Raw genomic sequence first — 22,513 nt, forward strand, 5'->3', positions numbered from 1 at the left:
AAACATGTTTGCCAATAAAAAATTTAATATTTTATATTTTTAAGAACAAAAAATAAGGTGTTTTCAAATAATATCTTTTAATTATTTTATACTATTTTTACTTGTTTTTTAAATGTTATTTTAAAAAAAAAAAAAAATAGAATGATAAAAAATAAAAAGTAGATATAATTTTTTTAAAAAAATAATTAATATTAAAAATAGATTAAAAACATTTTAGGCTTTCAAACAGGATTTTATTTTATAAAACATTAAAGAACATATTTCAAAAACTATTCTCATAAATTGTTTTTAGAACTGTTTTTTAAAATAGTTACCAATAATCCCAAATAAAAATTTTGAAAAAAAAAAACTATAATTATCAATACAAAAGCAATTTTCTTGATGAAGTGTGGTCAGATAAATATTGATGTTTGGATAAAAGTTATGCAAGCTCTGGATGTATTCTAGTGCAGCCAAACTAGACGTCACCCATGTTCTGGTGGTGGCTATCTTAATTAATTTATATATACTTTAGACCCCACATGGTCTCCACCCATTTTATGTATTTTTCAAATCAGCAATACTCAACTTTTAGCCCGTGGGTTGGATTAAGACTATTTGAAAAAGGAAAAGAAAAATGGGGCACGTTGGTTTTCAAGAAAAATTCAAACTAGATCAGCAGGGGAAAACGCCATATGTCGAAAATTTTCTGACTTACACTCATAAGCAAAACACAGATCCATTCTTTCATTTTATTTCCTTTTGATAACATACACAAGAATAAACAATGATTTTAATTTAAGGTCTCCAAGGAAATCCTCCAACAATCCATAAATAACAATACATTAATTTAAATTTCGATAACTTCGTTATTGTATATCTTTTTCTACCTTTATTTGATTAATAGCACATGGCTGATGAATCATATTTTCTACATTTTCACTCAATTGGAATCCCTAGGAATACTATGGAGGACAACAGTCTCGATGGTTAAGCCTGGTCCAAAGCCAAACAAGACACCCCAATCCAATCCTTCACCTGTTGTTGTTTTTTCTTCCTTCAATGATTTCTTTCTCATCTCATCCATAATAAACAAGACACAAGCACTTGACATGTTCCCATATTCACTTAGAACTTGTCTTGTTGCTTTAAGTTTTTGTTTATCCAAACTCAATTTTGCTTCAACTGCATCAAGAATAGCTGGGCCACCTGGATGAGCAATCCAAAATAAGGAATTCCAATCGTTGATTCCAATTGGGTCAAAAGCCTGAGTCAAACATTTCTCTATATTTTCGGAGATCAAAGTTGGCACATTAGGCCATAAATGAAAGGTGAGACCCACTTCACGTAAGTTGCCTGCAATAGCACCTTGGGTATTGGGGATGAATGTTTGGGCCGCTGAGACTAGCTGGAAGAGTGGTCGTTCAATCAAGAGATCTGGATCTGATCCAACAATTACAGCTGCAGAACCATCACCAAAAAGGGCTTGGCCAACTAAAGAGTCCAAAGCAGTTTCAGAAGGCCCACGGAATGTAACAACGGTGATCTCAGAGCACACCACGAGAACCCGTGCTCCTGCATTATTCTCAGCAAGATCCTTAGCGGTTCGAAGGACAGTTCCACCTGCATAGCACCCTTGATGGTACAACATTACTCTTCTGACTGATGTTTCAAGGCCTAGGAGATTAGCGAGTTTATAGTCGGCACCGGGCATTTCTACACCCGAAGTTGTACAAAATACAAGATGGGTAATCTTGGATTTGGGTTGACCCCACTCTTTAAGAGCCTTCAATGCCGCTTCCTTACCAAGCTTGGGTACCTCAGCAGTAATAATCTCTTGACGTATGTTAAGAGATGGAGCCATATAAGCACCAATGTTTGGGTGCTCCTCAAGCATTTCTTCAGTCAAATGACTATAACGCTTCTTGATCATTGATTTATCACCTGTATATAAATTATTAATAATACTAATATGTTAGCTCAAGGAACCAGTTTGATTGTTCAAGTGAGTATATGGATACACAATTATATGTATGAAAAGGATGTTAAAATTAGACTTACAAATGCGGTTGAACTTCTTCTTGAGCTCGGTCATGTGCTCGCTCTTAGTGACCCGAAAATAGTAATCAGCGAAATCAGACTGGTACAGACAGTTGTCCGGGGTAGCTGTGCCAATGGCTAGAACGGTGGCCGGACCCTTGGCACGCTGAGCATTTCTAATTTCCTCCACAGACGCCATTGATAGTAGGATGACTGCTGAAATCGAAGCTTAAAAGTTGAAGAAGGAAAGAGAAGTGAATGTTTCGGAGCACAAAGTGCTTGAAGCTGGCTGGAAAAAGTTGTGTCTTGAGGTTGGTATTTATAATCATAAGGAATGCTATGTTTCACCAACTCTCATCCACTTGGACGCTATTGAAATTGAATGGTGTCCTGCCCAGTCAATGGATACTTGATGATACATAAAAGGGCAGGGACTTGCATGTATAGGCGTGCATTTGAATAATCCATGCTGCAGTGACATGGGTTTTGATCATTTCCAACTTGGTAGGCTTCGGTTTTCATTCTTTAGATCTTTCTCTATAACTCTAATCCTTTTGTCTTTAGCCCATGTAAGGTTGTTGGAAGCTTACCCTCTTGTCTTTAGCCCATGTAAGGTGGTTGGAAGCTTACCCTCTTTGACTCGAAGTTGGTAGGACCACTTCCTTATCCCCCGAATGCTATAATTTGACCATGGAGTTGGGCTTCTTGACTTGCAATAATAAAAGACCCAAATCTTTCACATGCTGAGCTACCTGCTGCCGGCTGGACGTTCGGAAATCTACAATGAAGTAGATTATGTAGTCAAATTTACTATTTAAAATAACGAATATAAAAATGTTAATTTAGTCATTTAAAATAAATTTTAACTTAACTTTATTAAATAAGTTAAGTGCTTAAAGTAAAATTTTAATAATGAGTTTTAACTCAATAATTTAATTTAAATACAACTTAAATCATCAAATAAAAAACATTAAGTTTTAACCGGTCAGCTTGGGAATCACTTTTTCAATTGACCCACAGCTCGACAATTTAAAACTTATATTAAGAATTTTACATTTCATAATTAATATCTTAACTCAAATTTTTAGTAAGTATGGATTCATACACTTTCACCCGCTCCCAATCCACTAGCAGCTGGTAGGCTGATAAAGTCAGATGGTGGCGGAGACTCGTTCAACAATCTCATGCTTATTTAAATTATATCAGATGGTTTTTTAATGCTCTTTTGGGAGGAGGGGGAAAGTGACAAATTCAGCATCAGTCGACCGGGGCTGCAAATTAATTCATCAACTTAAGAAATTTTGTGTAGAACACATTTCTACATTTTAAACTTATGAGAAGGAGAATCCACACATTTCTATGATTAAACATATTTATTTATTAAGTAAAATAATTCATAACTTTTTCCCTTTTAGTTGGCTGCAAAAGACGATGAAGTCATATTCAACAAAGGAAGATTTTTCTATTGAAATTACTCAAGTCTGAATTATACGGAGTCAAAGTTCTCTGGAAATATGTATGAAAACTTCACTGAAAATTGGGACTTAAAAACAGGCTGCAAAACACAAAAAGGAAAAAGAAAAAGAAAAAAAAAAAGAGTATAATTCTTAAATATTTTTAATTGTTTGAAAAAATTTTGTTATTTGATTAAATGAGCTTTCTCAGCTCCAAAAGTGACTTCTAAACAAAATTTAGGTTATGTTATCTTATGTAAAAAGTTAGGTTTAAATGACATAATTGTAACAACATCATAAGATTTTGAATAATAATTGAAATTTTTGTTAGTATAGAACCAGTCTTGTATATGTCTTAATCTAATAGGACTAATGAGAGGTAAGACATCACCCTTGTTTCGATGGTGGCTATCTTATTTAATTTATATGCACTGTAGAACCCAACTGGTTTCCATATTATTCAAATTCCTAGTCTGTCACTTTTAGGCCTTGAGTTGGATATGATTTTTTGGAATTTTCAAGCAGAACTAAGACTAAATCAGCGCAGGAAAAGGAATATGAAAATTTTTCTCACTTGCATGCCTAAACAAAATAGAAATCCATTATTTCTTTCATTTTGATAACATACACAAGGATAAACAATGATTTTAACTTGAGGTCTCTGAAAAAGTCCTCCAACAACGATAAATAACAAATAATAAATTCTGAGTAAAGATGATTTCATGGTGATATACCTTTACTACCAATATTTGATTAATAGAACATGGCTCGTGAATTGTTTTTCCTATCATTTCACTTAGTTTGAATCCATTTGAACGCTATGTAGCACAACGGTCTCAATGGTCAAGCCTGGCCCAAAGCCAAACAAAACACCCCAATCCAATCCTTCACCTGTGGTTGTCTTTCCTTCCTTGAGCGATTTCTTTCTCATCTCGTCTAAAATAAACAAGACACATGCACTTGACATGTTCCCATATTCACTTAGAATATGTCTTGTTGCTTTGAGTTTCTGTTTATCTAAATTGAGTTTTGCTTCAACCGCGTCAAGAATAGCTGGGCCACCAGGATGAGCAATCCAGAATAAGGAATTCCAGTCACTAATACCAATTGGGTCAAAAGCCTTAGTCAAACACTTCTCTATGTTTTCAGATATCAAACTAGGCACATTAGGCCACAATTGAAAGGTGAGACCCACTTCACGTAAGTTGCCGGCAATAGCACCCGCTGAATTTGGAATAAATGTTTGCGCTGCTGAAACAAGCTGGAAGAGTGGTCGTTCAATCGAGATATCGGGATCTGATCCAATGATTACAGCTGCTGACCCATCACCAAAAAGGGCTTGGCCAACTAAAGAGTCCAAAGCATCTTCAGAAGGACCACGAAATGTAACAACAGTGATCTCAGAGCATACCACAAGAACTCGTGCTCCTGCATTATTCTCTGCAAGATCCTTGGCAGTTCGAAGGACAGTTCCACCTGCATAGCACCCTTGATGGTACAACATCACTCTTCTGACAGATGGTTCGAGGCCTAAAAGATTAGCGAGTTTATAATCTGCACCAGGCATTTCTACACCTGAGGTGGTACAAAATACAAGATGGGTGATCTTTGACTTGGGCTGACCCCACTCTTTAAGGGCCTTCAATGCTGCTTCCTTGCCAAGCTTGGGCACCTCAGCAGTGATAATCTCTTGGCGGATGTTAAGAGATGGAGCCATATAAGCACCAATGTTTGGGTGCTCCTCAAGCATTTCTTCGGTCAAATGAATGTAACGCTTCTTGATCATTGATTTCTCACCTGTATATAAATTAAACAGCAGTAATATGTGAGCTCAAGGCATTCATTGTTCAAGATGATCAACATCGTTCAAGTGAGTGTAAAAAAATTCATCTTAGTACAATATAAAAGCTTATTCTGCTCATACCATCGCGCACAGATGCATTGAACTAATTTAAAACGAGTACACAGGATGTTAAAATTGTACTTACAGATGCGGTTGAACTTCTTCTTGAGCTCGGTCATGTGCTCGCTCTTAGTGACCCGAAAATAGTAATCGGCGAAATCAGACTGGTACAGACAGTTGTCCGGGGTAGCTGTGCCAATGGCTAGAACGGTGGCCGGACCCTTGGCACGCTGAGCATTTCTAATTTCCTCCACAGACGCCATTGATTAGTGTGTGATGACTACTGAAATCGAAGCTTCAAATTTGAAGAAGGAAAGAGAAATGAAATTTGAGGAGCTTGCTTGGAGCTGGCTGGCCAAAGTTGTGTCTTGAGGTTGGTATTTATAATCACCACAAATGCTTTGTCTCACCAACTCTCATCCACTTGCATGTATGTGGGTGTGCATTTGAATAATCCAGTGACATGGGGTTTGATTTCCAACTTGGTAGGCTTCCGTTTCCATTATTTTATTTTTCTTTTTGTCTTTCTTCTTCCTTTATAACTCTTTTCTCTTTGTCTTCAGCTCATGTAAGTAGTTGGAAGCTTTCCCTTTTTGACTCCAAGTTGGTAGTGTCCATGTGGGCCCCAAGTACAATAATTAATACTTGGTCATTGAGTTGGGATTCTTGACTTGCCGGGACAAAGACCCATATTTATCACATGCTGGGCTAGCAGCTGCCGGCTGGACCAAGCTAAAGATCGATATTAATACAGAATTTTAGAAAATCTATAATGACGTAGATTATATATTCAAGTCATAAATTAATAATTTTTTAATCAAAGTTATTAATATCGGAACTTCTTTGAATAATGTTGATATCAAATGCCACTTGAGAGAAAAATATGATTGATAAAAATGACACTTTCTAATTAATTTTTAATTTCCTACATTTTGAATGAAAGTTGTTTTAGTGTATAATTTTTTAAGCCATATAATACCTATTTGAATTTTCCTTTTTAAATTATGATTTTTCACCAATTATGATTTTAAAAGAATTATGAAAATCAGATCAAATATGTAATCCAAGAGGATACACTAATTACTGAGTTGTAATTATGGAGAATCTTTGGCGATGATGGCCTTTGTCACAATCAAAGATCCATTTAAATAAATAAAAAATCAAAATTTATAAAAATATTTAAAAAAAAAGCTTCAATAAATTATAAAATAAATAATAATACAAATATTAAAGTTACTTTATTAAAAAAAAAAATTTACAATAGTACTTGAAATAAGTTTATTTCATTTATTACTAAAATAATGATCTATGTAGTTTAAATGTATTTAAAGATATAAAAGAAATTATGATATATGTATAATTATTATTATTTGTTTGAAAAATATATATATTTTATTTATTTATTATATAAAAAGATATAAAAAAATATTAATTTATTAAGAAAATTACCATGATTGCTTTTATATTTTCAATAATGAGTCAAATGAAATGTAAAAATAAGATAATTAAAATTAATCTATTTACTAAAATTAAATTAGTATATATGAAACCTAAGTACATATGGGCCTCCCTGTAGAGATGGCAATAAGGTGGGTTTTTTCGGGTACCTACCCCTAATGGGACGGGTTTTAATTTTAATAAACGGGTTTGGAACGGGTATGAGATTTTTTTTTAAACCAGGGGCGGGTTCGGGTATTGCCCCATCCTGTCCCACCCCGCACTAATTATATATAAAATTTAATTTTACTATTTTTAATATATAGATAATAATAAAAAAAATTAATAAAATAAGTTATAAAAAATATAATAATTTTATTATTTATAAAATATATTTATTTTAATGTAATTAAAAATTTTAAAAGTAATTTAAAAAAAAAAAAAGTTAAACTGGGCGGGAATGGGAATTGTTTTTAATAAACGGGGTGGGGTTGGGATGGGGGTGATCCGTCCCGAACCCGCCCCGTTTCCGTTCCTACCTCCCTGCTTGGTGAGGGTCATACTAATGACCCCTTTCCCTTTTATGCCTTAAAAATAGAGTTTAGGTGTTGTGCCAATGTGATACCATGGAAATCCTGGAAAAAAAAAAACAATGAAATTATTCCAAAATTCACCTCTCCACCAATTATCTCTTCCTTGTATCATAATCGTCATAGTCGATATACTTAAAAATATTTGATATTTCAATGACTTTTTGTGATATTTTAATCTATGATCAACTACATTATTTCTTATTGATATTTAGATTGAATTGAGACAATGTAGGAGTATTAACTTAATTAGATCAAGAGTTTTATAACGAGCAATACTTTGTTGATGTCGTTTATAAATTAATAAGTTGGATCATCTCTCTTATTCATACATAATATTCACATACATTTACCTATATATTATTTTGGGTTAATTATGAACTCAAGATCTAAAGTAAAGAAAGAGATATAAAGAATTTGTTTAGAAGCATTTGAGAATACACTTGCTATATTATTTGAAAGTCAATAGAATGGGCCTTATGTGTTGGTAATTTTGACTCAAATTTTTTATTTTTTTATTTTTACTAAAGTCAATATTCATAGAGTTTAGGTTTTAGATAAATTATCCTTATAACATTGAGTAGGATTCGAAAACTTATCGTTTAGGATTAATCTATACAACTTTATAGATATGTGGTTTTATATAGGATTTCAAGAGAGTGAAAAAGTAAACGAAAAATGAACAAAGATAGACAACGTGTGTATCAGAGTTTGGGTAGAAATACGTTCAGAGAGTTTGGTTGTGTATTTTTTAACTTTATTAATAAATTTGATTCCTCTTTCCCATAGATGTAGGTGATTATGTAGAACCATGCATATCTTTTGACTTTTCTATTTCACTTTATGTTTCTTAGTGTGTTTGGGTGTTGTGATTTCCTAACAAGTGGTACAAGAGTCATGTTGTGAAGATCATGGGAAAATTATTTAGAAAATGATGTTTGACATAATGTATGATATTGAGTACTTTGATGGAAAGAATAATTTTAGTATCTAGCATGGTACTGTTAGAGATAGTTATAATCACCATGGAAATCTATTTAGAAAATGATGTTTCACATAATGTATGATATTGAGTATTGATTACTACTCAAAAAGTGCTATTTCATAGCTTGTAATTAACTCTTATAAACACTTTTGAGTAGTAGTTATCACCTTTTAACCCAATTAACATATTAAGGACCCTTGCAATCAATTCTAATCAAATTGTGTTAAGTTTTGGTGTTTTGATAGCTTTTTGATCACCAAAGCAATCAGAGATTGAGGAGAGTTCTTTGGAATCCATGGCAAAGCAATGGAAAGCTCAGAAACATGAAGAATCGAAGCTTTGAAGTCCTTTGCCATAAGCAAATCTGGAATGCAAGGAGTAAAAGATGTCCGGACAGTCCATCCGGACAGGATGGCGGCGGAACATGGTCTGTGGTAGGCTGTCCAAATGACGTAGCAAGGCTTGCTCACTTTAGTCAATGATCCGGACAACACATCCGGATAGGATCTGCTATCGTCCGGGTGTGATGTTCACAAGTGTCGTGTGCTTCTCCATGAGAGAGTCCGGATAGGGTAGCGCGCCACATGTCCTCTGGGGGAATCCGGATGGAGTTGATCCAGATAGCCTTGCGCTCTCCGTGTCATCCGGGAGAGGGGTCCCTACACCTTGCACACGCAGACGGTCCCCCTTGCGACATAGCTCAGTCCACCCCGGGGAAGAATTCAATCCGGCCGACATTCCACCTCCGCCGATATTTCACATCCGGAATTTTGTCCTCCGACATTTCACATCCGGATATCTCACATCCGGATGGGAGAGGAGGATGTTTCAACTTCTCCAGTCAGACATATCCAGATCCTCTGATAGCGCTTACCCGGAGAGTTTTTCTCTCGGTATACAGTGCCGCGGAGTTCTCCTGAAGCTTCCTGATATTTCCGACCGACATCTTGAGATATTTTGCTTTAGATATTTGATGTCTAAATCCCCAAACTCTCCTTGTAATCCACCTATCATAAGATTCCTTAGTCTTTAAGCAAGAACAAAAGGGGTGAATAACCTCTTATATATAGTTTGTAATTCTCTTTACAATGGATATTATGTAATCAGCAGAAGGAAGAAATATATTTTACAGAGCACTTGCTCTGTTTTTCCTTCATATATTTGTTTTCTCGTTAGTTTTCTTTCTAGCCAAACAAGGTCTGAGGAAGTTTCCTCAGAGAATGAGTGGCTAGACTTTTAGTTCCTTGGAGCTAAGGTTCCAAGTGCAAGAATTAGTAGCTTTGTGGTTTCAGTCATTAAAGAAGAGAAAGTGTGATCCTTTAATGATTTCTATGTTTTTAGTTAACTTAAAACACTTTCAATTCACTTGAGCCAACACTTGGTAAAGCAAGTGATCTCCATCCATGGAGATGCACTAGTTTTCCTCTTGCGAGCTTTTGGGAAGTGACTTGAAGGTAGGATTTTCTAGAATTACCAACACTTGGTAAGCTTTTGGACTCCAAGGAGACATCCATTAGTTATCTCTTACGAGCTTGAGAAGGGAAGTCCAAAGTTAAAGATCACCTTGAATGGCAAATGCTAGGTGAGAGGCACGAGCCATTGCAAGTTGCATCAGTGAGAGGAAATTAGAGCTGAAATCCATTTAAAGGGTACCTTTGTACATCACTGGTTAGAGAATTGACTATATGTTAATTCTCTAATTCGAGGAAATGAACCAAATGACCGGAGCTCTGTTTTTGCATAAGGAACCTCCCCTGTGAACCCAAACCTCCAAGGAATGTTTTTCTTCATAAGTAATTTCCATTACTTTCTTTTTAGTCAGCTTTAAACAAAACCTCATTTAAACAAAGTTTGTGTTTTATTTCTTAAGCTAACCTTGAAATGAAAAATCACCAATTTAACTTTGAATTGGTATCAGTTATGAGTTGAAAACCCTTCCCAGTGAACGATCCTAGAGCCACTATGCTATATTAGCTAAAGCTATCCTAATGCATGGTGATATAGGTTATAAATTTTGTTGATCACTCCCTCAGTCAAGGAGCACCAGCTGGACATGAATCAGTTGAGATGCCAATTGGGAACGAATCAAGTACTTTGATGGAAATAATAATATTAGTATCTAGCATGGTACTGTTAGAGATGGTTTGGTGCAACAAGGACTTCTCAAAGTGTTACTAGGTAAGAAACTAGAGAACATGATGAATGAAAAAAGAGAAGAATTATAAGAGCGGTAGGTACTAGTCGTTTAAGTTTGACTCATAAAATAAAATATATTGTTTTGAATAAGAAATATCTTTCTCATTTAAGGGAGAAGTTAAAGAAAATTGATATATCAAAATCCCTTAACAAATAGGCTATATTTGAATAAACAATTATATAAGTTGAATATGGATGAAAGAACTGATGTTCACATTTATATAAATAAATTTAATAAGTGTATGACTGTAGACCTTCAATTTTGTCCTCCTAGCACATGTCTTATTAGATACTTATTCGATACTTTACAGTAGCTCCTTGGTGGCCCATATCTACTCACGCTACTTACCTTTCTTGAGTCACCTTGGAGACTCTGGTTAAGGGATTGCCTAACCCCTTTATTATGACCCTTGGCAGTTTTGATTTAGACTTAAGCTTTCCATTCCTTTTTAGAATAATTTTTAAGCATGTTTAGGTCACTTAGACAATATCCCAATTACTTTGAGACACCTAGTTCATTAGGCACCCACTTAGGCCCACTTGGTCCACTTCGTTCGCCCTAGCGCACTAAGACACACCCTAGGTCACCTTTAGATGTTTTTGCATGGTTTGCATGGTTGCATGACTCGTATTTTTGCATAGTTGCATGGCTCGTGTTTCTGCATGGTTGCATGACTCATATTCTTTTGGTGGTTACATAGCTCGTATGGCTTGCATGTGGTTGATTTTTATTTTTTTTGTTTTAATTATTTTTTATTTTTTATTTTTAGGTGCGTGATTTAAATTTCTTTTGATTTTCAATTTCATGATATTTATTGATTTTAATCTTTATTTTATTTTTCTTTTTATTTTTATCTTTATTTTATTTCTTGCATGAGGAAATGGTTGCCATCTATTTGGAGGGAAGATCACCAAAATTTTAGGAAAAGGAAGAGATTGTTGCCCATAGAAGAATATATGGAAACTTCCATACAGAAAAGGATTTTTAGAGAGATGCAATCTCCATGGAAAGACAGATACATGGAAAGAAAGGCGAGATTTTATGATTTTTTAATGGGAGGCACGAATAGCAAGGGGATTCAATACCAAGATCTGACACTAAAAGGAAGGCATGCATTGCATAAAAAGGAAAGAGAAAAAGGGGATTTTGGGAGGAGACCAGCAGATTGGGAGGATTCTTGGATTGTCAAGGGCAGAGAGAGAGGTTGTCAAGGGAAGAGGAAGAAAGCACGGAAAAGACCAGTGGGAAAAATTTGAGAACGCAAAAACCAAAGGAGATTTTCTCACCGAAAGGAAGTGTTTCCAGGTATGTTTACTGTAGACCCCTTCTTGATTCCGATTATCCTTTTGATGTATGAATTTTTGTTGGATTTTGAGTCTCGTTTAGATGCTAGGGGGTAGAATGACGGAGGTCATATGTTTGTCTACATTGGTACTTGATTGCTTCTATAGATGTTGTTGATTTGTCTCTTTGGAGTTCTCTAATTTTGATTTAGGGGTGAAAGTTTCTATTTTTTTAATTTCCTTTGCATTACATGAGAACTATGGCTATACTTGTTCGCTGGAATCTGCTCGTACTTCTCTCACCATTCCAAGCCCATTGACAAAGCAATGGAATGTGGCTTGGCTTGGTTATTCTTTTTTTTTTTTTCTTATCTCTACTCTGTTTTCTGGAGCTCTTTTTCTTTGTATTTGTTTCTTCTTTTTCTTTTCTTTTTCTAGTTTCTTTTTTTTTGGGTACCTTGTCTCCGTTAGGCAGCAATTTCTAGAACTCTTGGAATGGAAAGAATTCTGTCCGGCCAACGTTCCACCTTCTCTGGATATATCACATCTGGAATTCTGTCCGGCCCAACATTCCACCTTCTCTGGATATCTCACATCCGGAATTTTGTCCCGCCGACATTCCACCTTCTCCGGATATCTCACATCCGGAATTATGTCCCGCTGACATTCCACCTTCTTTGGATATCTCACATCCGGAATTCTGTCCCGCCGACATTCCACCTTCTCCGGATATATCACATTCGGAATTCTGTCCGGCCCAACGTTCCACCTTCTCTGGATATCTCACATTCGGAATTCTGTCTCGCCGACATTCCACCTTCTCCGGATATCTCACATCCGGAATTCTGTCCCACCGACATTCTACCTTCTCCGAGTATCTCACATCCGGAAATTATGTCCTGCCGACATTCCACCTTCTTCGGATATCTCACATCCGGAATTCTGTCCTGCCGACATTCCACCTTCTCTGGATATCTCACATCCGAAATTATGTCCGGTCCCAACGTTCCACCTTCTCCGGATATCTCACATCTGGAATTCTGTCCCGCCGACATTCCACCTTCTCCGGATATCTCACATCCGAAATTCTGTCCGCCGATGTTCCACCTTCTCCGGATGTCTCACATCCGGAATGTCCGGCCAACGTTCCACCTTCTCCGGATATCTCATATCCGGAATTCTGTCCGGCCAACATTCCACCTCCTCCTCTATTTGCTTCTTTGATTGGGAATTTATTGTTTTTAAATTGAATTTTTGAATCATTTTTCAACTAAATATTCTCAGCATTAAAAAATCCATCTTTAATAATCCCTTGCTGCCATTTTTCCTCTCGGCATGCACTTTCACTATTTTCTTTGACTTTCAACCATTTTCTTGATCTTCTTGATTTTTCACAAACATGAATAACTTTCATGATTCCAAACAATGGAATTCATAGAATCAACTCATGCGAAATTGATTAGGGCTTTGGAGAGGGCCCGACATTCATGATATCTTCTTCGATAGTGTTTGTCCGATATTTGATTAATTGTGCTTTCTCTTTGAGATACGTGAGATTATTATGCACCTATCATTAAGCAATCTTGTTTCCCATAGACGTTTTAGCTTGCTATCCAAGTACACTCCTTCACACCTATTTTTGAGAATTCTATAAACACATATGTTACTGATGACTATATCCATACATGATGCAATTCTTGGGTGTTTTGATATATGCTTGACTTGCTTGGATAAAACACTTTGTGTGATATATCATCTACACTAAGCATTGATGCTTTATAATAGCGCTCAAGAAGCGATTCAGGTGCGCACCCTAACTCTCCTTTATTGTGTTCTTATCTTGTTTAGCATGCAATTTTTTTTTAAATCAACCTTGCTTACTTAGGTATCCATGATCAACTATTTAATTGCCACGTTTCCCTCAACTTAGTCAATAGAGACCTTTATAGGGTTTAGAGGGGTGCTACCTTTTAGAGGTACCTTCCCAATAAGTAACCTGATCCTCGGACCTAGACTCAGGTTTCCCAAAGACATGCTTTTTCCAAAACTAAGGAGTCACTTTTAGGGTTTTTCTTTCTTGTTTTATTTTCCCTTTAAAATAAAAATAAAATAGGTGGCGGCTCCAATTTTTCCAAAACTAAATATTTTTTCACAAATAAAAAGCGAGTCTCGTCGATCGAGTGTGGGGACGCACGTGAAAAATGCGGGTCCACAATGACCCATTGGTTGAGTGTAAAGGTCAACATTGATGAAAAACTATCCTTTTATTGGCATCCCTACCCAGATCATCTAAGACATTGGTAAGTATGCTTTTTAGTTGGAAAGATAATGTTTACTATGGATGAGGTGTTAACTGCTCGTTCAGAGACAAAAATTATTAAGTAGTAAGTAGTTTGTTTCATACTGAACAAGCTCTTATGATGAAGTCTAAATCACATTGTGATAGGAGTAAATCATGAAGGAGATATTAAGATAGGAGAGTTGATCATTTCCAATCAAACTATTAGAGGGATGTAGAGGGTTATTATTTCCATAAAAGGGATGTATCACGAGGTATTGTGAAAAAATGACAAAGCACCTAGAAGAAAAGAAAATTCTTGAATTTCAAAAGACCTTGAAATCTACTAATATTGTTGATAAAAAGTTTGATAAGTAAGGTGATGTTCTTTCTATTATAGTTGATGAAAGTTTTTGTAACTCTTGGATTTTAGATTCTTGATGTTCATTTCATATGGGCCCATATAAGAAGTGGTTTGATACCTATTAGGAATGTAATGCTAGTAATGATTTAATAGAAATTGGTTCAAGCTCTAAAACCATTAGGATTGGTACTAGGAAAGTGAAGTTGTTTGATAGTGTTGTAAGGACATTATTTAATGTTAAGCATGTTCTAAAGTTGAGGAGGGAGTTTAATTTATTTGACAACTCCAAGCATTGTGGGTTATAACTTTTCTACAAAAAAATGATATTATAAATATTAATAAAGATGTTTTGATAGCTATAAAAAGAAAAAAGGTGAAACATTTTATACACTTAGATTGGGAAGGCAATGTTAGTTGGAGTTGTGATGGTGGAGTAATGTCATGGAGAGCTTTATGATAAAGAAGTTATTGGACTAGATTTAGAAAAAATGTGACAAGATGTTAGTATTATATGAAAACACAATGATAAGATGATCAACACTTCATTTTCAACTAAAGGTACTTATTGGCACAAAGATGAGACTAATTGGAAAACAAATGAAGTTATGAAGAAGGCAAAGGTGGTATCTTGAGTTAAGCTCAACAAAAGTTTGAGCTTGACACATTTATTCTAATTGTGTAGTGGTAGCACCTTACTCATTAAGGGTGCAAAGGTAGGTATCAAAGAGAGATAAACCTGTCTTGGATCTCTCAATTCCATATCCTAGAATCAAATTAACTACATGCAAAACATTTTAGGCTTTTCTAAATCCCATGAACAATATAAAAATTGCAATTTTAAACATTAATAGGATTCAAAATGTTCATTAGAAAACATCACTTGAGATTTGGACATTCCCAAGTCTAATCCATACAATAAAGATGAAAATAAAAGTTGTTAGAGGTCTTGAATATACCTAAGATCTTTGCTTGATGGCTCTTCCTTAAACTTGGTGCACAACTGGTTGGGAGAAAGTGAGGATGAAGGCTATGACTCTCTCTCTAGATAGTGGAAGATGACTCACATCTGAAAAAGTGATAGACCTCTAAGGGGTATTTATAAGGTTCTCCAACTCGACTTAAGTGACTTGAGCCCATTAAGGGCTTGGGTCACTTAATCTATCTCAAAATAGGTCCTAATTGATTAATTAACCTAATATAATAATCTAATTAATCAATTAGCCAATTCCAAAGACTTTGTTCACTAACCCCTATGCAACTTTGTATAATTTTCAAAACACCCTAATGTCCAAAAATAAACCTAGAGTCAATCTAATCGTCATAAACCATGCCAACAAGGTATATGAGTTTGAGAACGGACCATTAAGACCCATAGGATAGTACTAGCTCCCATAGAATCCAATTTCGGACTTGTTCAACGATCTCATGCTGATTTAAATTATATCAGAATGCTCTTTGGGGGGGGGGGGGGGGGGGGGGGGGAGTGACAAATTCAGCATCAGCCGACCGGCTGCAAATTAATTCATCAACTTAAGAAATTTTTGTGTAGAACACATTTTCACATTTTAAACTTATGAGAAGGAGACTCCACACATTTCTATAATAAACATATTTATTTAAGTTTTTTAAATAAAATAATAAGGAAAATAATTCATAACTTTTTCACTTTTAGTTGACTGCAAAGATGATAAAGTCAGTGTCTTCTGAAAGGATTGCTAGACTAGAAGAAACGAAAACTAAATGAATAAAAAATAAAAAATATTGAAATCATTTTCACCAAAGGAAGATTTTTCTATTCAAATTACTCAAGTCCGAATTATATGGAGTCCAATTTTTCTGGAAATTTGTATGAAAACTTTACTGAAATAGGGACTATAAAAAAGGCGCAAAACAAACAAAAAAAGAGTATAATTCTTAAATTATTTTTAATTGTTTGAAAAATAAAATTCTATTTAGGAGTTTAAATATGAAAAAAAAATGCTATTTGATTAAAAGAGCTTTCTCAGCTACAAAAGTGACTTATGGAATAGGACATATGAAAGGTAATATTTTTCTTACAGCATGTTCAGGTAGCAGTAGACGTCACCCTTGTTGCTGTGGTGGCCATCTTATTTAATTTATATGTACTATAGACCCAACTTGGTTTCCATATTTTTCAAATGAATAGTCCGCATCACTTTTAAGGCTTGAGTTGGATAAGATCTTTCTGGAAAGAAAAGAAAATTCTTACATGGGGTTTTCAAGCAGAACTCAAACTAAATCAACACGGGAAAAGGAATATGTTGGAAAATTTTACTTGCATGCCTAAACGAAACAGAAATCCATTATTTCTTTCATTTTGATAACATACACAAGGGTAAACAATGATTTTAACTTGAGGTCTCTAAAAAAGTCCTCCAACAACGATAAATAACAAATAATAAATTCTAAGTAAAGATGATTTCATGGTGATATATCTTTACTATCTATATTTGATTAATAGAACATGGCTCGTGAATCATTTTTCCTATCATTTCACTTAGTTTGAATCCATTTGAACGCTATGTAGCACAACGGTCTCAATGGTCAAGCCTGGCCCAAAGCCAAACAAAACACCCCAATCCAGTCCTTCACCTGTGGTTGTCTTTCCTTCCTTGAGCGATTTCTTTCTCATTTCATCCAAAACAAACAAGACACATGCACTTGACATGTTCCCATATTCACTTAGAATATGTCTTGTTGCTTTGAGTTTTTGTTTATCTAAACTAAGTTTTGCTTCAACCGCATCAAGAATAGCTGGGCCACCTGGGTGAGCAATCCAGAATAAGGAATTCCAGTCACTAATACCAATTGGGTCAAAAGCCTTAGTCAAACACTTCTCTATGTTTTCAGATATCAAACTAGGCACATTAGGCCACAATTGAAAGGTGAGACCCACTTCACGTAAGTTGCCGGCAATAGCACCTGCTGAATTTGGAATAAATGTTTGTGCTGCTGAAACAAGCTGGAAGAGTGGTCGTTCAATCGAGATATCTGGATCTGATCCAATGATTACAGCTGCTGACCCATCACCAAAAAGGGCTTGGCCAACTAAAGAGTCTAAAGCAGTTTCTGAAGGCCCACGAAATGTAACAACAGTGATCTCAGAGCACACTACAAGAACTCGTGCTCCTGCATTATTCTCTGCAAGATCCTTGGCAGTTCGAAGGACAGTTCCACCTGCATAGCACCCTTGATGGTACAACATCACTCTTCTGACAGATGGTTCGAGGCCTAAAAGATTAGCGAGTTTATAATCTGCACCAGGCATTTCTACACCTGAGGTGGTACAAAATACAAGGTGGGTGATCTTCGATTTAGGCTGACCCCACTCTTTAAGGGCCTTCAATGCTGCTTCCTTGCCAAGCTTAGGCACCTCAGCAGTGATAATCTCTTGGCGGATGTTAAGAGATGGAGCCATATAAGCACCAATGTTTGGGTGCTCCTCAAGCATTTCTTCGGTCAAATGAATGTAACGCTTCTTGATCATGGATTTATCACCTGTATATAAATTAAAGAGGAGTAATATGTGAGCTCAAGGCATTCATTGTTCAAGATGATCAACATCGTTCAAGTGAGTGTAAAAAAATTCGTCTTAGTACAATATAAAAGCTTATTCTGCTCATACCATCGCGCACAGATGCATTGAATTAATTTAAAACGAGTACACAGGATGTTAAAATTGTACTTACAGATGCGGTTGAACTTCTTCTTGAGCTCGGTCATGTGCTCGCTCTTAGTGACCCGAAAATAGTAATCGGCGAAATCAGACTGGTACAGACAGTTGTCCGGGGTAGCTGTGCCAATGGCTAGAACGGTGGCCGGACCCTTGGCACGCTGAGCATTTCTAATTTCCTCCACAGACGCCATTGATTAGTGTGTGATGACTACTGAAATCGAAGCTTCAAATATGAAGAAGGAAAGAGAAATGAAATTTGAGGAGCTTGCTTGGAGCTGGCTGGCCAAAGTTGTGTCTTGAGGTTGGTATTTATAATCACCACAAATGCTTTGTCTCACCAACTCTCATCCACTTGCATGTATGTGGGTGTGCATTTGAATAATCCAGTGACATGGGGTTTGATTTCCAACTTGGTAGGCTTCCGTTTCCATTATTTTATTTTTCTTTTTGTCTTTCTTCTTCCTTTATAACTCTTTTCTCTTTGTCTTCAGCTCATGTAAGTAGTTGGAAGCTTTCCCTTTTTGACTCCAAGTTGGTAGTGTCCATGTGGGCCCCAAGTACAATAATTAATACTTGGCCATTGAGTTGGGATTCTTGACTTGCAGGGACAAGGACCCATATTTATCACATGCTGGGCTAGCAGCTGCCGGCTGGACCAAGCTAAAGATCGATATTAATACAGAATTTTAGAAAATCTATACTGACGTAGATTATATATTCAAGTCATAAATTAATAATTTTTTAATCAAAGTTATTAATATCGGAACTTCTTTGAATAATGTTGATATCAAATGCCACTTGAGAGAAAAATATGATTGATAAAAATGACACTTTCTAATTAATTTTTAATTTCCTACATTTTGAATGAAAGTTGTTTTAGTGTATAATTTTTTAGGCCATATAATACCTATTTGAATTTTCCTTTTTAAATTATGATTTTTCATCAATCATGATTTTAAAAGAATTATGAAAATCAGATCAAATATGTAGTCCAAGGAGGATACACTAATTACTGAGCTGTAATTATGGAGAATCTTTGGCGATGATGGCCTTTGTCACAATCAAAGATCCATTTAAATAAAAAAAAAAATCAAAATTTATAAAAATATTTAAAAAAGCTTCAATAAATTATAAAATAAATAATAATACAAATATTAAAGTTACTTTATTAAAAAAAAGTTACGATAATATGCCGAACTTGAAATAAATTTATTTCATTTATTACTAAAATAATGATCTATGTAGTTTAAATGTATTTAAAGATATAAAAGAAATTATGATATATGTATAATTATTATTATTTGTTTGAAAAATATATATATTTTATTTATTTATTATATAAAAGGATATAAAAAAATATTAATTAATTAAGAAAATTACCATGATTGCTTTTATATTTTCAATAATGAGTCAAATGAAATGTAAAAATAAGATAATTAAAATTAATCTATTTACTAAAATTAAATTAGTATATATGAAACCTAAGTACATATGGGCCTCCCTGTAGAGATGGCAATAAGGCGGGTTTTTTCGGGTACCCGCCCCTAATGGGACGGGGTTTAATTTTAATAAACGGGTTTGGAACGGGTATGAAATTTTTTTTTAAACCAGGGGCAGGTTCGGGTATTGCCCCATCCTGCCCCGCCCTGCACTAATTATATATATAATTAATTTTAAAATTAAAATTAATTTAAATTTTAAAATTAATTTAATTTAAAATTTAATTTTACTATTTTTAATATATAGATAATAATAAAAAAATTTAATAAAATAAGTTATAAAAAATATAATAATTTTATTATTTATAAAATATATTTATTTTAATGTAATTAAAAATTTTAAAAGTGATTTAAAAAAAAAAAGTTAAACTGGGCGGGAATGGGAATTGTTTTTAATAAACGGGGTGGGGTTGGGATGGGGGTGATCCGTCCCGAACCCGCCCCGTTTCCATTCCTACCTCCCTGCTTGGTGAGGGCCATACTAATGACCCCTTTCCCTTTTATGCCTTAAAAATAGAGTTTAGGTGTTGTGCCAATGTGATACCATGGAAATCCTGGAAAAAAAAAAACAATGAAATTATTCCAAAATTCACCTCTCCACCAATTATCTCTTCCTTGTATCATAATCGTCATAGTCGATATACTTAAAAATATTTGATATTTCAATGACTTTTTGTGATATTTTAATCTATGATCACACTACATTATTTCTTATTGATATTTAGATTGAATTGAGACAATGTAGGAGTATTAACTTAATTAGATCAAGAGTTTTATAATGAGCAATACTTTGTTGATGTCGTTTATAAATTAATAAGTTGGATCATCTTTCTTATTCATACATAATATTCACATACATTTACCTATATATTATTTTGGGTTAATTATGAACTCAAGATCTAAAGTAAAGAAAGAGATATAAAGAATTTGTTTAGAAGCATTTGAGAATACACTTGCTATATTATTTGAAAGTCAATAGAATGGGCCTTATGTGTTGGTAATTTTGACTCAAATTTTTTATTTTTTTATTTTTACTAAAGTCAATATTCATAGAGTTTAGGTTTTAGATAAATTATCCTTATAACATTGAGTAGGATTCGGAAACTTATCGTTTAGGATTAATCTATACAACTTTATAGATATGTGGTTTTATATAGGATTTCAAGAGAGTGAAAAAGTAAACGAAAAATGAACAAAGATAGACAACGTGTATATCAGAGTTTGGGTAGAAATACGTTGAGAGAGTTTGGTTGTGTATTTTTTAACTTTATTAATAAATTTGATTCCTCTTTCCCATAGATGTAGGTGATTATGTAGAACCATGCAAATCTTTTGACTTTTCTATTTCACTTTATGTTTCTTAGTGTGTTTGGGTGTTGTGATTTCCTAACAAGTGGTACAAGAGTCATGTTGTGAAGATCATGGGAAAATTATTTAGAAAATGATGTTTGACATAATGTATGATATTGAGTACTTTGATGGAAAGAATAATTTTAGTATCTAGCATGATACTGTTAGAGATAGTTATAATCACCATGGAAATCTATTTAGAAAATGATGTTTCACATAATGTATGATATTGAGTATTGATTACTACTCAAAAAGTGCTATTTCATAGCTTGTAATTAACTCTTATAAACACTTTTGAGTAGTAGTTATCACCTTTTAACCCAATTAACATATTAAGGACCCTTGCAATCAATTCTAATCAAATTGTGTTAAGTTTTGGTGTTTTGATAGCTTTTTGATCACCAAAGAAATCAAAGATTGAGGAGAGTTCTTTGGAATCCATGGCAAAGCAATGGAAAGCTCAGAAACATGAAGAACCGAAGCTTTGAAGTCCTTTACCATAAGCAAATCTGGAATGCAAGGAGTAAAAGATGTCCGGAGAGGCCATCCGGACAGGATGGCGGCGGAACATGGTCTGTGGTAGGCTGTCCAAATGACGTAGCAAGGCTTGCTCACTTTAGTCAATGATCCGGACAACACATCCGGATAAGATCTGCTATCGTCCGGGTGTGATGTTCACAAGTGTTGTGTGCTTCTCCATGAGAGAGTCCGGATAGGGGAGCGCACCACATGTCCTCTAGGGGAATCCGGATGGAGTTGATCCAGATAGCCTTGTGTGCTCCGTGTCATCCGGGAGAGGGGTCCCTACACCTTGCACACGCAGACGGTCCCCCTTGCGACATAGCTCAGTCTATCCCAGGGAAGAATTCAATCCGGCTGACATTCCACCTCCGCCGACATTTCACATCTGGAATTTCGTCCGCCGACATTTCACATCCGGATATCTCACATCCGGATGGGAGAGGAGGACGTTTCAACTTCTCCAGTCAGACATATCCGGATCCTCTGATAGCGCTTACCCGGAGAGTTTTTCTCTCAGTATACAGTGTCGCGGAGTTCTCCTGAAACTTCCTGATATTTTCGACCGACATCTTGAGATATTTTGCTTTAGATATTTGATGTCTAAATCCCCAAACTCTCCTTGTAATCCACCTATCATAGGATTCCTTAGTCTTTAAGCAAGAACAAAAGGGGTGAATAACCTCTTATATATAGTTTGTAATTCTCTTTACAATGGATATTATGTAATCAGCAGAAGGAAGAAATATATTTTATAGAGCACTTGCTCTGTTTTTCCTTCATATATTTGTTTTCTCGTTAGTTTTCTTTTTAGCCAAACAAGCTCTGAGGAAGTTTCCTCAGAGAATGAGTGGCTAGACTTTTAGTTCCTTGGAGCTAAGGTTGCCGGGAAAGGTTCCAAGTGCAAAAATTAGTAGCTTTGTGGTTTCAGTCATTAA

General features: G+C 35.1%; 3 protein-coding genes across 3 annotated transcripts; all 3 read right to left on the minus strand.

Annotated features, from left to right (window-relative positions):
* Nucleotides 1-760: 760 nt before the first annotated feature.
* On the minus strand, nucleotides 761-2,311 carry LOC117933105 (stilbene synthase 4-like). Its single transcript, XM_034854493.1, has 2 exons — nucleotides 2,041-2,311; nucleotides 761-1,923 (listed from the first exon to the last, which is right to left on the minus strand). Exons 1-2 carry the CDS (start codon nucleotides 2,216-2,218, stop codon nucleotides 923-925), a joined length of 1,179 nt encoding a protein of 392 aa, XP_034710384.1. The 5' UTR covers nucleotides 2,219-2,311; the 3' UTR covers nucleotides 761-922.
* A 1,741-nt stretch (nucleotides 2,312-4,052) lies between these two features.
* On the minus strand, nucleotides 4,053-5,725 carry LOC117933106 (stilbene synthase 4-like). Its single transcript, XM_034854494.1, has 2 exons — nucleotides 5,462-5,725; nucleotides 4,053-5,270 (listed from the first exon to the last, which is right to left on the minus strand). The coding sequence occupies exons 1-2, from the start codon at nucleotides 5,637-5,639 to the stop codon at nucleotides 4,270-4,272; spliced, it is 1,179 nt and encodes a 392-aa protein (XP_034710385.1). The 5' UTR covers nucleotides 5,640-5,725; the 3' UTR covers nucleotides 4,053-4,269.
* An 11,202-nt stretch (nucleotides 5,726-16,927) lies between these two features.
* On the minus strand, nucleotides 16,928-18,487 carry LOC117933021 (stilbene synthase 4-like). The gene is made up of 2 exons (XM_034854366.1): nucleotides 18,221-18,487; nucleotides 16,928-18,029 (listed from the first exon to the last, which is right to left on the minus strand). The coding sequence occupies exons 1-2, from the start codon at nucleotides 18,396-18,398 to the stop codon at nucleotides 17,029-17,031; spliced, it is 1,179 nt and encodes a 392-aa protein (XP_034710257.1). The 5' UTR covers nucleotides 18,399-18,487; the 3' UTR covers nucleotides 16,928-17,028.
* Nucleotides 18,488-22,513: the final 4,026 nt, after the last annotated feature.

Source organism: Vitis riparia, chromosome 16 (assembly GCF_004353265.1).
Source record: "Vitis riparia cultivar Riparia Gloire de Montpellier isolate 1030 chromosome 16, EGFV_Vit.rip_1.0, whole genome shotgun sequence".
NCBI lineage: Eukaryota > Viridiplantae > Streptophyta > Magnoliopsida > Vitales > Vitaceae > Vitis > Vitis riparia.

What these genes read in the sequence shown, in the direction of transcription:
- LOC117933106 (XM_034854494.1), bottom strand. Translation starts at nt 5,639, where the DNA reads ATGGCGTCTGTGGAGGAAATTAGAAATGCTCAGCGTGCCAAGGGTCCG. An exon ending in GAAGAAGTTCAACCGCATCT is followed by an intron (nt 5,271 to 5,461) that starts GTAAGTACAATT and finishes ATTTATATACAG; the next exon opens with GTGAGAAATCAATGATCAAG.
- LOC117933021 (XM_034854366.1), bottom strand. Translation starts at nt 18,398, where the DNA reads ATGGCGTCTGTGGAGGAAATTAGAAATGCTCAGCGTGCCAAGGGTCCG. An exon ending in GAAGAAGTTCAACCGCATCT is followed by an intron (nt 18,030 to 18,220) that starts GTAAGTACAATT and finishes ATTTATATACAG; the next exon opens with GTGATAAATCCATGATCAAG.
- LOC117933105 (XM_034854493.1), bottom strand. Translation starts at nt 2,218, where the DNA reads ATGGCGTCTGTGGAGGAAATTAGAAATGCTCAGCGTGCCAAGGGTCCG. An exon ending in GAAGAAGTTCAACCGCATTT is followed by an intron (nt 1,924 to 2,040) that starts GTAAGTCTAATT and finishes ATTTATATACAG; the next exon opens with GTGATAAATCAATGATCAAG.